Source organism: Zootoca vivipara, chromosome Z1, assembly GCF_965207765.1.
Source record: "Zootoca vivipara chromosome Z1, rZooViv2.hap1.1, whole genome shotgun sequence".
NCBI classification, from domain to species: domain Eukaryota; kingdom Metazoa; phylum Chordata; class Lepidosauria; order Squamata; family Lacertidae; genus Zootoca; species Zootoca vivipara.
This window is the reverse complement of record NC_142583.1, coordinates 53,974,090-53,991,038: the sequence shown is the minus strand read 5'-3', so window position 1 is coordinate 53,991,038 and position 16,949 is coordinate 53,974,090. Positions and strand designations below refer to the sequence as shown.

The 16,949-nt window shown below is 44.0% G+C and overlaps 1 protein-coding gene across 1 annotated transcript in view; it reads right to left on the bottom strand.

Moving 5' to 3' along the window:
• Window positions 1-16,949, bottom strand: part of MANBA (mannosidase beta) — a 69,039-nt gene that overhangs the window by 33,434 nt on the left and 18,656 nt on the right. The window contains exons 5-6 of the mRNA XM_060278477.2: window positions 9,445-9,568; window positions 1,592-1,767 (exon numbers count right to left, since the gene is read on the bottom strand). Coding sequence (XP_060134460.2) covers window positions 1,592-1,767; window positions 9,445-9,568 — 300 coding nt within the window. The remainder of the gene's footprint in view (window positions 1-1,591; window positions 1,768-9,444; window positions 9,569-16,949) is intronic.

Sequence of the window (16,949 nt, the reverse complement as noted above, 5' to 3'; positions counted from 1 at the left end):
TTTGTGCAAGAGAATACAGTTAATATAAGAAGTATAATGAGAATGATTGGAAGTTACAGGTTTTAATTTGTTAGTCGATTGTAATATATCGTATGTTTCATGTTATTTTTATTTCATTTGTTTTTTATTGTATTGTTTTTGTTTTGTATGATTTGTTATTTATGTATATATGTTTGTATGGGAAATTAATAAAGATTTATTAAAAAAAGAAATTAGCAATAATCACAAGGTTTTGTTTCGGTTGGGTTTTTTTTTTTACTCAGCACCTGTGGCCAGCTCTGAAGGACGTTTGAAGTCCTCCTTTCAATTCAAAGCAAGTCCAGTGCTTAATAAAAGCTTGCACTGGTTGTCTATGTGCTACTGACCTGACTGGTTACTGGCCTACATCAGGCATCCCCAAACTGCGGCCCTCTAGAATCTGTTTTGGCCTACAACTCCCATGATCCCTAGCTAAGAGGACCAGTGGTCAGGGATGATGGGAATTGTAGTCCAAAACACCTGGAGGGCCAAAGTTTGGGGATGCCTGGCCTACAAGGTTCTTGTATTAATTTACAAGGCCTGCAACTTGGGTCCAGGCACCCACAATTCTTCTATTTCACTACCTACTGAAAACATTTCTGTTTCATCCAACATTTACAAAGAGTTAATTTGATTCAGTGCTGGTCATTTGTTTTGTATATTACATGACATCTTGATGCTTGTATTGCACAACACCTTTTTCTTTTTGAATGAGCTGTGGTTAAGAAATACTCCTATAACTAAATAAATTCCTTAAGGGCTATCTGATTCCTTACATACCTTCAGGGGAGCCTCAACAGTGGCATTCCATGTCTCGGGCACACACCCCACATCCACCAGGACAAATAATGAGTGTTAAGCAAAGAACAAGTCTTGGCCGCAGCTGATGGTTTGTTTAGAGCAGGCATCCCCAATGTGCGGCCCTCCAGATATTTTGGCCTACAACTCCCATGATCCCTAGCTAAGAGGACCAGTGGTCAGGGATGATGGGAATTGTAGTCCAAAACATCTGGAGGGCTGAAGTTTGGGGGTGCCTGGTTTAGAGTAAGGCAAACCAAAAGTTTGGTAAGTATTGCAGCAGCAGGACCAGAGGAAGGAGCAAAGCACCTGCAATCTCTGCTCTACATTCACTCACAGTTAGCCAAAGTTTGCAAACCTGGCCAATGTATGTTCTTCAGGACTGCACATTATTGCTGCATATTTGGTCACCTATGGTGAGCACAATCTTGCCTAGGCAACCAAACAGGGAAACTTTTATTTAAAAAAACCAGAAGTCCTAGTTCCTTCCTTGCCTCCTTTTCAGGATATTGAGGTGGCACAAGTGGACAACACAGGTCAAGCCAAATTAAGTTAATGAAAAGGATAGGAGCACACGCTTAATTCTCCCACTGAAAACCACAGTATATTCACTTGCGTGAATTGTGCCCACGGACATCCCATATATGGGTGTGAAAAACAGCAGGACTTTTTTGTTGTTGAGTAACATCTATGGCCTTATTGGTACAGACCCATACACAGCATTGATTTTCACACCACAGGAAAAAGTTTTGCATTCAGTAGGACTGGCCCTCACCTTACTTATGTTCACGAGCAGCACGACGCTGCCTTTACCAGGGCGAAGCTCCACTGTGAATGTCTGCTGCGTCTGCAGCTCAGGAATGCTCACAGAGGTGAGAGCAGCAACTGGCTTTGAGCTGATGACATCAAAATCCAGCTCTATTTTGAGACTCCACTGCTGAGTGTTTTGCACTAAACAAAACAAAAACAAAGAAGGTTGTTGAGAGCGGACAGATTGGACGCATACCGTTAGTCACCTGTAATCTAGAAGGTTATGTCTGTGTTCACACTTAGGGAGATCTGGGTTCAAATCCCCATACAACAGCGTGACACCAACAGGGGACCAAAGGGAAGACACATCTTGCTATCCACATCACACAGGGTTGTTTTCATGAGGATATAATTGTGATGATAAATTGGGATGATATGCATCCCACCCAGAGCTCCCTGCAGGAAGGTCAATACATAAATGTAGTAGATCAGGGGTGGGGAACCTGTGTCTCTCTCTAGATCAGTGTTTCCCAAACTTGGGTCTCCAGCTATTTTTGGACTACAACTCCCATCATCCCTAGCTAGCAGCACCAGTGATCAGGAATGATGGGAATTGTAGTCCAAAAACAGCTGGAGACCCAGGTTTGGGGCAAAAAAGGTCTAGATGCATCTGGACCAAAACCTGCATCATCTCTGACCATTGGTCAAGCTTGCTGGAGCTGATGGGTGTTGGATTCCAACATCTGAAGGACACCAGCCAGTTGGATGTTATATGCAACCAGAAGCTAGCCACAGAAATTTACTCAACTGCTACTACCACAGAAGCTCATACTAACATTTGGTAGCTGGCTCATACTAACATTTTCCTATGCCAGTTGTATTTTGAAGATGGTTCAGAATTTCTCACACAAAGGGATGGAGATTATGGAACAAACTAGGCATGATATTCAATGTCTAGCTTTCTTCTTCTTCTAAGTAACAGCCAGGAGGGGGATTAGGTCCTTGATGCACAGAGAAGGGAGTGTACACCATGAACTCGATGAGATTTTCCTCCAAGCTGCTGCTAAGCCCAAGAAGAGAGCACCATTCATCTCTCAGAGTGAACAGGAGCTTCGAGGAGGAGGCTATTTCCATTGGGTCTTGCATGTCATGGTCTCAGTCCCAATTGCACACCACTTATAGCTGTTCTTTAGCAGAAAAACACTAGACATGTTAAATGCAATCACCCTTGTCTGGTTTGGACCTGTGCAAACCAGGAATTGTTCTCGACAGCTTGAACATAAAACAAAAAGTGTTATAGTCATTGTGAATGTTGCTTGAAAAGATGCGGACAACAAAAGGAAGGGTCTGAGCTGGGCCAACATCAGAAACCGGTGTTAGTGGCCAGCTGCTGAGCCCTCGTATCTCCAGGAGGGATCCCTAATCAGCCACCACTGAACAGCTACAAAGAAGACAAAGGAACCCCACCCCACCCCAGGCACAAGTAATAGATCTGGAATCACCTCCAGTCCCAAACCACATTGCACAAGAACAAATCAGTCTATGGAGAGGTCACTCTAGGTGAGGCTTCCTCAACCTCAGCCCTCCAGATGTTTTGAGATTACAATTCCTATTATCCCTGACCACTGGTCCTGCTAGCTAGGGATCATGGGAGTTGTAGGCCAAAAACATCTGGAGGGCTTTGGTTGAGGACGCCTGCTCTAGGTAAAGGATGTGGATGCTGTCACCCACCAGGTACTGTTGGACCAGAAATCCCATCATCTCTGACCATGTTAACTGAGGCTGATTGAACTCGAGAGCCCAGGAACATCTGTAGGGGTGCTACTTTTCTGACCCTGATTTCTATACGAACACAAAGTTGAATTGGTCTAACAGGATATCCCCCATCCTTCCCAGATAATGTGAAGTAACTAGGCCAGTGTTGCTAGAGCAATACTAGGTAGGCTGCAAATTCATGAGTTAAGGAAGGCACCAGTTTCACAACTCTCTCCTAAATCTTTTATGTGTCATTAAAAATATTATACATACACACACACATATTGGGGAATGGTGTGAGATGATGAGGTGTGGTAGCCTTCCTACCTGCTAGCCAACATTTACACAGAGGGAGTGGTCAGGCAGGTACTCCAGCTCCGCTAGCAACTGTCTTTAACTCAATAAAGAGGCTTGCCTCACTCTTCAAAAACTGATGTACAAAACTAGCCATACTTTCACAGGTGGCCTCAAGTCTAGAACGTCTGTTAACACACATCAAGATGTTCAACCACAAAATTTTACATTGGTGGTAGTTTAATGTAGATAGAGAATAAGGTTTGTTTGTTTTTTGATGTTTCACTTATGTAGCACCACTGACACAAGGTTAACCCTGGTAAAACAGGTTGGGGATACTTATTTTCCCACCAGCTGCAAGAAAGTAAGGTAGCCATTTCATAACAACAAGGACTCTGGAGAAACAAGAGCGTCACGGTCGTTTACAAGGGCTTTCCCCATCTGTTACATTTTGCTTTTATTCGATCTACATTTGAACACAGCTGTTTTGGGGAAAGATCACAAATTTCTGGATAGAATAACCATTTCTGCATGTTGAACAAATGCTTCATTCAGAGAAAATGCATGGAATTCTTCTCTGCTGTAGGCCTATGAAGTGAGTGGAATTGAGACCAGGGAATGAATTGAACCCATTGTGTCTGGATTTGGTGGGGTCTACAGTTGTTTCTCTTTGGCCACTCAAGTGTGCTGGCCACATCAGCATGCCCAGTACGAGAAGGTCTCCTGCAGGATCACAGAGCTTTTGCCGGCTCAAAGAATCCTGACTCACTCAAAGAGTATTCCCAGAAAGGGCTCCTTCAACCTTCCTACTCTGCTTGAATAAACCACTTGCCTCTTGCCAAAGCTTCGCTTTACCATCTCCTTGACATATAATAGGAGAATCCTGCATATCAGTAAATGCAGGAAGCCAGGTGCCCTTTTTATTGCCTGAGTGGCTGAACTGGTATAAGAAATACAGCAGCAGAAATATAGTCCCTCTTCCCCCAGAGCAAATACAACAATGACATCCATGTCTTGAGTTTGTCTTACATGCGAAGCCACAGATCGTGTCTCAGAAATGGTTCTCAGGTTCAACTCACCCAATGAAATTAAGGAATATGGTTAAGTTAGATCAATTAATTTCAGCAGGTCTGCTCTTGAGCAAAATTTAGACGCATGCTACCCCTTGTCTTAACACATGCAGTAGAATGAGGCAATAAATGGGATGGTGGACCACTTCATACTGCAGGTACAGAAACACCTATTTGAATGTTCTATGTTAAAAATCTTGCACAGATAAAACCAGAACAGCCGGGCTTCTCCCTGATCTGCTAGTTTTGTGCGTGCAGGGTTCTGCTTTTCGTTATGAGGAGCAGTATTCAAAATGGGAATCCTTCCCCTCCTACAGGCTGAAATGGCACAATTCATTCTACCACTGGGACCTGAGTTTCCTAAGTGAATCCCAGTGGGGAATGTATAGGCTCCCAGGGAAGGTCACCGTTAACTTTTCCCACTGCTTACCAAGCCAAGGTTGCTGCTCCAGCCTCTTAGCCCTCCTCACAGCTGACAACTCCCCATACATTATGGCCTTCGCGCTGTGCTGTGGGGCTGCGACACTCATCATCCCTGACCGTTGGCCAAACTGGCCGGGGCTGATGGGAGGAGTCAGAATCCAAGGACAAATGGTCAGGGATGGTGGGAGTTGTAGTCCAACCCCATCTGGAGGGTACCAGGTTGGGAAAGACTGTGCTATGCTTTAAACTGGGAGAGCTGGGAAAGAATGGTCAGGGCAGAGAAATGCAAAGACCCCTTCAAGCATTCCCCTTAATGCAATTAACAATTCTGGAGTAGGGCTCTGCCTTCTGACCTTATCTTCACACATGCCAAGAGGCAATTCTGCAAAGAAGGAACCTGCCAAACACATCTCTGTTATTCCTGTGACCTAGAACAATCCGTGTTCCACTTCCAAATGGCAGGGAAAATTTGTGCGTGTTCAGTAAGCTTCCCCACTGCAGCCTTTCTCCAATGGATGGAGAGCAAATGGGGAGGGAGTTGTGGGAATGAGACTAGTCCTCATGGTCCTGCTCCCTTTCCACCCACGATTGTTAAATCACATGGAGGAGAATACCTGATCACATACGGCTTGATCATATTTTCTCCTTAAAAGAAATATCAACAAGCTGTAGGAATCATTCCATTAGGTACTGGTTATGCAAAAAAAAAGATGTATTAGACCACCTGGATAAATAAATAAAAACTCTGAACCACTTTAAATGGCATTCACATGACTGATTTAAAGATCAATAGGTTCATTATTCCAACTTTGATTTTCTTCTTCTTCTGGATAAGCACAGCCTCGAGGCTGAGCTCCAAAAAAACACCCCCCGGCTGACTGAAGGGAAACTCTATCTGGCTGCATACCTGGTTCTCAACAGGTGGAGCTGGAAGGCTACATACTAAGCAACTCCTGATGCTGTCTTGGCATTCCATGGAAATTCCAGCTGCGTTAATTTCTGCAAAGGGCTGGAGCCATTTCCAGAAGCTTCAAAGACTGCCTTCTTCCCAGTATCATCCAGGGGCAAGGTGGCTGGTTTAGTAATAAGAAGGGCACACTCCACACCAAGTTTAGAACATTTGGGTCCAGTTGACTTCAATGGGAGAGATTGTAGCAAGAGCTTTACTTTCCCAGTTAAAGTTACAGAGGCCGCAATGCACTGTTACATTTCAGTATGAGCGCTTTGGCACTTCCAGCACATCAGCTCTGTAATGTTTTCATAATTAAAACTCCACATTAAAAATGGGGGGCCAGCAAGGGACTGTAATTTAGTCATAAATGTTTGTTTCTTTGCATGCAAAAGATCAACCAATCATTCATGTGCCTTTCCCAAAGTTCAAAGCGTGTGCAAGGCAGCTTGCAATATATGAAAAATTGCATAACAACAAACAAGACAAAACTAATCACAAACAATCACAAACAATAAGCAAAGCATCACAAGGTACACAACCAAATTGAAAAACTTTCACCTTTTTTATATCTTTATTTTGGATCGTATGATTTAGCAGCAAAACTGCAACAACACCCAAACACACACACACACACACACACACACACACACACAAAAACCCCTAAATGACACTCCATCCAGGAAACAAAAAACCTTAGTTCAAGGAGTGTATGGAGCCAGGCTAATAAGGGGGTGGGACTAGAGGGGAGGCGGCCTGAGAGCCCAAGAGAGAGATCTAGAGAGCCACATTTGCCCCCCCCCCAAACAAAATTAAGGTTCCTCACCCTGGCATAGACAATAATACAACAGTAAGACAGCTTCTCATGTTCCTATTCAGACGGATTAGCTTCTGAAAGTCCACACAGTGAGTCTGGACTGAGATTAACTTTGAATGAGGAACTTCCCAAGTTCATACCTAGCTCTCTTAATGCTATGGAACACCCCCCATCAACTTTCCGAATTGATTGTGTGTGATGTGTTGGTACAATGCCCATTATGAAAAGCAACTTGTCCTTTTGAGCCAGTCAACCCCAGTGCAAGCTGGAAGACAGACAAGTGATTACCAGCAACAGCAACCGGTTAGGTGACTTCAGTTCAGGACAAGCACATGATAGGAACTCCTCTCAAGTTACAGCCATCGTCATGCAGCTGCTTTTGCCCCAAACCCTTAAATCTCAACACTGGAAGAAATCAAGTGATATGGAGAGCCCTTTCAGCCCTAATTTCAGAAACGAAGTGACAGACAGAATGTCACAGATGTCAAGGACAAGGGGGCAGAAGCGCGGGCAGCAAGAAGCCTCTGGTTCACCCTTCCTTTGGCAGGAAAGAAATAAGAAGGGAGGGTGCTTAGATCACATCCTGTTCAGGGCTGCACACATTTAAAGGTGAACCTCGATTCGCGCATTCCGAAACAATATGAGAACCAAGACAAAGTCATCCTTCAAAATCCACACGTCTCTGAATTTTGCAGTGTAATTCTCCAGCCTGGTAATGTGAACAAAAATGCCTACACCAATGTAAAATGCAAATATCAATGAAAACAACATACCAAAATGCCTTACGTTAGGGAAAATATAAACACTGCAGTAAATATGCTTTGAAAAAATGCCTATGTTTGGGTAAATGGCATACCAAAATAAGTATGTTTGGATTAACATGAACTAAAATACTGATACATTTTCAGGAGGACTTTTTTTAAAAAAACACAATTGCAACCTGATGAATAAATGTGGGGATGTGAATTCGGGATTGGGAAAACAAGAAGCAGAGAAACTGAAATCATTCACACCTACTCAGGACACACCACGGCAAAGACTCTACCACCACTCAGATTAAGAAGCAGTCGTATGCAGAGTTAGGTCCATCTAACTGCAGAATGGAGGAACGATGGCCCTCCAAATGCTGTTGACTACAACAACTATCAGCCTTAGTTGGCATGACCAATGATCAGAATTTTTTACTTTATATGCTGCTTAGTTACAACTGACTCCAAACGGAATGATGGGAGCTGTTCTTCAGAAAATCCAGAGGGTGACAGGTTCCTCATCCAGCTCATTAGTGTCCACACTGACTGGCAGCACCTCTCTAGGGTTTCAAACAGAGGTGTTTCCCAGCCCTATTCGGAGATGCCAGGTGTTTCATCCGACTTTTTGCATGCAAAAACATGTGCTCTACCCCAAAGCTTTGGCCCTTTGGCAGCTTTAGCAAGGGAAGCCCAGTTTTGATTCCTGGAATCCAATGGGCGACTACACGAGAGAATGCTTCAGACCGATTACTGCAGCTAAAGATTACTACTTCCTGGTTCTATGCAGCCCTTGCATTTTCATGGGCCTTTGTTTCTGATACAGCTTCAAAAGACTGCCATGGGATAGCCAATCTTATCTGAAGTTTGCTAAGAGCACAGGTCAGAAAAACCTTCACCAAACTATTGGACCCCTGGGGAAAGGGACCCTTCAAGATAGGGGAGAGGATCTGATAAACAAGAGAAAAAGGATCTGTTCCAGACATGAGGAGCTATGCGAGAGAAGGTGCACAAAGAATAGAAGATGGAGACAAAGTGCAGAGATGGTGGCCGCCTTTCTATATAACAGAGGTTCAAACCAGAGGTATATAACCAGATGTCAAAAAGAAAAATAACTACCAGACTTTTAGAGGACATCTGAAGGCAGCCCTGTTTAGGGAAGCTTTTAATCTTTCAGAAATTTGTGTATTTTAATATTTCTGTTGGAAGCCGCCCAGAGCGGCTGGGGAAACCCAGCCAGATGGGTGGGGTATAAATAATAAATTTATTTATTTATTATTATTATTATTAATTATTATTATTATTATTATTATTATTATTAGAGGGGGAAGTGTTAATTGGAAATGAGCAGGAAAAGTCTCTGCCTGAGAGCCCTGAAAGAGCAATATTTCTCAACCTAAGTGGATGTGGACACAAACAATCACCTGGATAGGAAGGGACCCATGTTAACAGCAGGATATAATGTATTTTTTAAAGTAAAAAAATTGTGAGGACATTGTGATTCAAAATAAGTAATTAGAGACTGGAAATTCATGCCCTTCATGGCACAGAAGTGCAATTGTAGGGATGCAAGGAAGAGAGTGATGCAGTGAGAAAGAATAAAGTGTCTTGCAGAGGATTTCTGGACTAGGAAAGAACAGATGATACCCCTCTGTCATATGCTGAAATTACTCCAGAGTGTTGTTGATCTATGCTTTTGAATCATTTTTTTGGGGGGAGGAACTTAGTGCAAACCTTTCAACCATGTTTATTACATGAAAGGATTCTCTCCTCCAGAATCTTTTTTTTTCTGATTCATTCTACAGTTAAGGCGACAGGACTTACCATACTGAGGAGTCACCGAGAAATAAAGCAGGCGGCAAAGATTATATGCTTCAATCCTGACATCCTTCCAAATGCCCTGAGTAGGGAAAGAGGGGCCCCAGTCCCAGCTGAATGAGCACTGCTCCTGGAATTAAACACAAAGGCAGGTTGCTTCACGGAAAGGTTGCGTTCCTACACAGAGGAAACAAGATTCTAAAGCAGCCTTCCCCAACCTGGCCCCGCCTAGATATTCCTAAAATGTATGTGTTTGTGTTTGTAAAATGGAGTGGCTGCAATCCTGTGCAGAGCGCTCCCATGTTCAGTTGCAGGTTCTACTCGTTCCAGAGGTAAGAGCCTCCTAGATGCTATTCATTCCCTGGCCTCATCCCGTATCATTGCAGCAATGCTCGGATGTCAAAACTGCATAAGAACAGCAAACGGTCTGTTTCATACCACTGAATAACAGCCATGCTGGAAGCTAGGAGAACGGCCAAGTAGAAAAGGCCCACATCTTTAACCCATGTGCATGTGGTTCCAGCTCCTCAACTTCGAGAAGAGAAAAGAGGCTGTGTTTGCCACCAGGGGAATTGCTGTTTCCAACCGGCCTTGCCCTACCCTCCAACCCTAGAAGACTCCACAGGTGAGCTACTTCCAGAGGAAGAACTGTAAGGAGACTTTCCAGCCTTTTGGGTTGACACGTAAAAGACTGGGAGGGGGAGAATGTTCAATACTGATGCTATCTGCTTTGGGGCTATTTTTTGACTCGACGTTACTGGATACTTTTACTTGACCTGTTGGTTAAATGTACACTTGTGGGTTTTTTAGCTTTACATTGCAGCAATATTATTATTTTTTATGTACTGGTATTGTATATGCATCATTACTGCGTTTAGATTCTTTTGAGAGCTGGGTTCAAATCCTCACTGTCATGAAGCTCACTGTGTGTCCTTTGGCCAGTCACTGTCTCTCTCAGCCTGGCCTATTTTACAGGGTCATTGTGAGGACAAAATGGGCAGGGAGAAAAGAACCATGTATGCCAGGCATCCCCAAACTGCGGCCCTCCAGATGTTTTGGTCTACAACTCCCATGATTCCTAGCTAACAGGACCAGTGGTTGGGGAAGATGGGAATTGTAGTCCCAAACATCTGGAGGGCCGCAGTTTGGGGGTGCCTGATGTATGCTATCTCAACTAGATTGGTCTCAACTAGGGCCAGGGCCTTTTCAGTACTGGCCCCAACTTGGTGGAACGCTCTCTCACAGGAGACCAGGGCCCTGTGGGATTTGACATCTTTCCGTAGGGCCTGCAAGACGGAGCTGTTCCGCCTGGCCTTTGGGCTGGACTCACTCTGACCCCTATGTTTTCCTCCCTTATGGTTTTTGAGTTGAGCTACTTTAAAATGAGGCAGCATTTTAAAATTTTAAATTGAAACTGTATTTTTACCCGTATTTTAATTAATTGTTTTTCTTTCTTTTACAGTGGTACCTCGACATCCGAACGACTCGACTTCCGAAGATTTCGACTTCCGAAGTAGACAACTCCGGAATTCTTTTCACCCCGTGCGCATGCGCAGAACGGGCGCTTCGACAACCGAAGACTTCGACTTACGAAGACGGCCGCGGAACAGATCATCTTCGAAAGTTGAGGTACCACTGTATGTCTTATTGTAATTTTACTGGTGTCAGCCGCCCTGAGCCCGGTTTTGACTGGGGAGGGCGGGGTGTATGTATGTGTGTGTGTATATATATATATATATATATATATATATATATATATATATATATATATATATATATATTATTTATTTATTTATTATTATTTATCTTGAGCTCCTTGGAGGAAAAGTGGTAAGCACATAAAAATAATATGAATATGAATAATAACAACAACAAATAAAAATAAATAGATGCAGTATATAAATAAATTGACCATGACTATGGCAGAATGAGCTGAAGCCATGGATAGCAGATTCTGTATGTCTGGGTAATGCATCATGTTATCACAGAGCCAGTCCCACATACACCAGCAGCTTTGAGTAAAATGATATGCAGGCTATGTGACTAGCATACGACTGAGCTACAAATGGTAGCTTTGGTTCATGCTAAGATTTCCAGGGTGGTGTCTAGGGCAAAACAAGTTGTTGACCACGGCTTGAAGACATGTCTTGACTTGACCTCAGAACTCCCCACCCTGGAGATGTACATACAATAGATCTCGTTAAAGTTTTGCATAGTGACCTACAGATCTAAATTTGTAATCCTAATAACTGGCAGCTGAGCCTTACTAATTTTGGCAACCCACACTGCACTCGCCTAGCTCCTTCCCCGTATCCCAGGGAATCGGCTTGCCTGCCAACGTATCAAGTTACAAGGAGTGTAAGCCAGGCAAGGCACCTATTTCAAGGTTATTAACACTAGCGACATTCATTTCTTAGAAAACAGCCCTCTCAAAAGGGAAAGATCTGTTTACTTTACCACTAACACTGATGGGCTGCTGTTCTTCAGGTCCGAACAAGCTATTGTTGAAGACGAGACAAGGGCAATCTCAGACCTCATTCACAGATTTCAGGATGGAAAAGAAAAAGAGGGGCTTGTTGCTAGGGCTTTTCCAATGCAGAGTAACTTAGATTCATGAATTTAAATGGCTCTGCTCTGAGTAAAACTTAGCTGAATACAACCCAGAGACTTAAGACACCTTAAAGGCTAACTGTTAAGTTTGCACATAGTGATTCTGGCATGTTCTCTATGGGGAAATTAGGTGATAAAGTCATCGTGTGCAGACTTTACAACTTCAGAAATAAAAAGTGTGAAGCGAGCTTTCAAGCGCCGTTCAGAAAAAGTTTCCAGAATAATATATATCTATATCCATCAGATTCCCAAGAAGGGCAAGTCCTCCCATTTTACTCTGACACTCACCAGCTTCTGATGGATATCAGCCATGCATTGGGGGGACCACTAACACAGACTCCCCCAGAAATCTCAGTGATCGGGCAGTAACCATCCTGGAATCTTTTTGGTAAGAGCAGTTAAAAATATATTTTAAATACAGTCATACCTAGTGTTGTGTTCCGCTCTTCTTACGGACTTTCAGCTTACAAACGCAGCAAACCCGAAAGTGTTTACGTCCGGGTTCGCCGCCCGCGCATGCGCAGAAGCGATCTGTGTGCTTCGCACACACGCAGAAGCGCTCATTTGCGCCGTGCATATGCACAGAAGAAATGCTCTAGTTGTGGAATTTGGGGGGTGCGAACGGCACCCCGAAACGGATTAAGTCCGCAACTAGAGGTACCATTGTAAAAGTAAAATGAATGTTGTTGTTGTTTAGTCGTTTAGTCGTGTCCGACTCTTCGTGACCCCATGGACCAAAGCACACCAGGCACTCCCGTCTTGAAAAATATATAGAGGTGGTAATTTGTGAATGGGAGGGAGATAGCACAGCTCACAGCTCAACCCCACAACTGAGCAGGCCAGGACTGCATCATGTGCCAGTATCATGGACAGGGGTCACCCAACTTGGTCCAATGATGTGATAGCAGGATGCTATTGGACACTGCCTCCCAAACAGCACTCAGCTGAAATACTGACACAGTGCAGCCACAACACGCCTCCTTTCTTTTTCAACTTTGCTCCCCTACTCTGGGGTACAACCATAGCTAAGTGATGGAGCATCTGCTTTGCATAGTAGCAGGTCCCAGGTTCAATCCCTAACATCTCCAGATGGGGCTGGATATGCCCCATCTTAAACCTTGGAGAGAAGCTGCCAACCCGTGCAGACAATACTGATCTATATGGACCCATGGACTCCCTCGGAATGAGGCAGCTTCCTATGTTGCTATGCCCCCTTTCAATTCTATGTACGGAAGCTGACCAGAATAGCGCTGGAATATTATTTTAATACTGGCAGCAGGGCAGCATCCTGCACCGCATCCGAAGACCGCAGGGTATCCTAGGGCAGTGTTTCCCAACCTTGTGCCTCCAGATGTTTTGGGACTACAACTCCCATCATCCCTAGCTAGCAAGACCAGTGGTCAGGAATGATGGGAATTGTAGTCCGAAAACAGCTGGAGGCACAAGGTTGGGAAACACTGTCCTAAGGGGTGCTAGAGGAGGCCATATGATCTCCCATATCTTGCCACCACTGCTGCTCATCCCCTGGTATCTGCTGTCTGAGGTACAGTAGTCATCTCACTCTACCTAATGGCAAAACCGGTCCTGATGCTACCACCAAGTTATGGCCACTCTTGCATGTGCATTGACCCAAGTTCCTTGCAAATAGGACACATAGTTGCTGTTGTGCTCCTGTGCCGTTTGTGGGCATCTGGTTGGCCACTGTGAGGCTAGATGGGCCACTGGCCTGATCCAGCAGACCCTTCTTACGTTCTTATGATAAAAGTGTGATATGGAGAGGGGACCACAAAGAGGAGACCTCCCAGAGGAAACATCTCAATCCATATTCCAGCATGACGGCAAATTTCCTTCAAGGACCCAAATCTCTTTTTTAAAAAAGTCCTCGTCATAAACATGTACACAGCCCAGCGCTGTGCCAAAGCCACTCTCCCAGCATCTTCTGCTCTAAAAATAGGACTACAGCTGTTGCAAGTTGTTTTTCAGCCCCGCACCAATTTCTAACCAACCCAAGAGAGATACAACATTCTAGATTAGAGCAGAACGGTGACCCCTACCATGTTTTAACCAACTGTTGTTACAGAAACAGCTCCTTTTTCACATCCTACTTAACGATCCAATTCGGGCATGGGCAACCTTTTCTTGTGGTTGTTGAGGGGTGAATTATTCTGCTACATCCCTTCTCCCATGTCCCTCCTCTTGGCCACCCTCATGAGATGAGGCCAAGGGCTGCCAGTTGCCCACCTCGGATCTAATTTAATAGCAGCATTTATATTGTGTGGGGAACCTTTGACCCTGCTGAGGTTGCTGAACTACAACACCCATGGGCCATGTTTGCGGGGGCTGATGGGAGTTGTAGTTCAGCAACATCTGGAAGACCACAGGTTCCCCACACCTGATTTAGATAATAAGGTTACATTAACAACCAAGTTTCTTTCAGTCTTATTTTTAATTACAATGTTCCCTTCCCCTGCCTAACAGGGTTCATCATTGCCAAGAGAGAAGATACCATATAAGGGAGGCTATATCTCAACTGTAACAGCTTAAATAACATCACAGCCAAAATAGCAGATGTGCCTTCTTAACGCAAAAGCTGTGATCCTAAAACACATTTGCTACTGAACGGGGCTGGACTTACTTCTGATTAAACATGCATAGGATCGCTCTGTCCAATCACCTCAGAGCGGAAAACACAACAGCAATTTCTATTAAATTCGTGGCTCCCGTTATTGCAGTGCTTAAAAGCTTTCTGCTGATGTGTCCAAACAGGCGCATCTCCCCTTCACAACGGCTTAATGAGACCCGGCTTCTTATTAGCTAATGCTTCCCAGAGCTGTCAGAGCTGCACAATGTAAGGAGAACAATGTTGCCCATGAGAAACAGCAAACGCACAGAAAGCTGCTTGGCTAAGATGCCTCATAACCCTGCCAGCATATTCTGGCGCTTCTCAGAGCTAACTCTGGTCTCTCCCGCTTTGCTAAATTCCCTGGATAGATGCAGTCACAGGGAACACTTTTAGCCGGAACTTCTCCTATGAAGCTGTCAACATGGTGTCGGGTCCAGCATGGTCCAGGGGTTACTAGAATCCTGCTCCCTTCAGCCCAGTCATCATGGCCAATGGTCATGGCCAATGAGGGAACCTGTGCTTCTTTGGAGGTCTTTAAGCAGAGGCTTGACAGGCATCTGTCAGGAATGCTTTGGTGGCGTTTCCTGCTTGGCAGGGGGTTGGACTGGATGGCCCTTGTGGTCTCTTCCATCTCTATGATTCTATGACATCTGCCATCCAGCAAACACATTGGCTGCTCCTGTACCTAGATCCTTCTTGCTCAGAAACATCTATTCCAAGGAGTATTGCCTTAGACAAGTTTCCAAAGGGTGGGGGTCTCACCTATTTATAACAATTTTCTTGTTCTCTAGCTCTTAGTCTGTTTGCTACCATTCTTGCATAAAAACAGCTTTTTAAAGTTTATACATACAGTCGTACCTTGGATCCCGAATGCCTTGGCATTCAGGCGTTTTGGCTCCCGAATGCCGCAAACCCGGAAATGAGTGTTCTGGTTTGGAAACATTCTTTGGAACCCGAATGTCCAATGGGGCTTCTGCAGCTTCCGATTGGCTGCAGGAGCTTCCTGTAGCCACTCAGAAGCCGCACTTTGGTTTCCAAATGTCTTGGAAGTCAAAGAGACTTCCGGAATGGATTCCGTTCGACTTCCAAGGTATGACTGTATATATATTTCTTAATAAAATCAGGCTGCTTCCTGTTTTATATTGGTATCAATACATTACATTGCATTTTAAAGCCCTTTAAAGCCCTATGCGGCTTAGGACCCTCATACCTACGGGACCGCCTCTCCTGGTATGCCCCGCTGAGGACCTTAAGGTCCACAAATAACAACTTCCGGGCCATAAGGTGGTTAGATTGGTCTCGACTAGGGCCAGGGCCTTTTCAGTTCTGGCCCCGACTTGGTGGAATGCCCTTTCACAGGAGACCAGGGTCCTGCGGGGTTTGCCATCTTTCTGCAGGGCCTGCAAGACAGAGCTGTTCTGCCTGGCCTTTGGGTTGGATTCAGTCTGACCCCTGTGTTTTCCTCCCTCATGTTTTGGATTTATGGATTACTTAAAATGAGGCTGCATTTTAAATTTTAATATTGTATTTTAATTAATTGTTTTCTTTTCTTTTATGTCTTATTGTAATTTTATTGGCATTAGCTGCCCTGAGCCTAGTTTTGACTGGAGAGGGCGGGGTATAAATAAAAAATTATTATTATTATTAATTATTTTAAAATACTACAAGATTCCTCTACTCAGCAATGTGATGGTATACACAAAGAAATACACATGCAGACACACCGTACGTGAGAAATATATATATATTAAAGGGGATGGTCCAGGACTCGCAAAAGTCAGGAAGTAGATTGGATCATATATGGATTACAAGGGACCTGTGCCCAAGAGTGACGAAAAGCGAGATAAGCCCCAGAACTTATTCAGACCACAACACTGTATTAATGGAGTTAAAACAACACCTGCAGGGTTCGTTTAGATGGAGAATGAATGACTCTCTGCTGAGAAATGAGCAGATAAACAATAAGGCCCAGAAGACATTGAAGGACTATTTTGAATTAAATTTAAATAAAGGATCGGATATTCGAGTGGTTTGGGATGCAAGTAAAGCGGTAATGAGAGGATTTTTGATCCAACAGAATGCAATTTGGAAAAAGGAAAGAAATGAGAAGAAAGATAATATTCTGGACAAGCTGAAAGAGAAAGAAAAAAAGTTGAGAATAAATCCGAAAAGTCAGGAAATTCAGAAAGAGATAAAAGCCTTGCAAGTACAGTATTCCCAAATAATAAATGAAGAAATTGAATGGAAAATTAGAAGAATGAAGCAAAGATCATTCGAA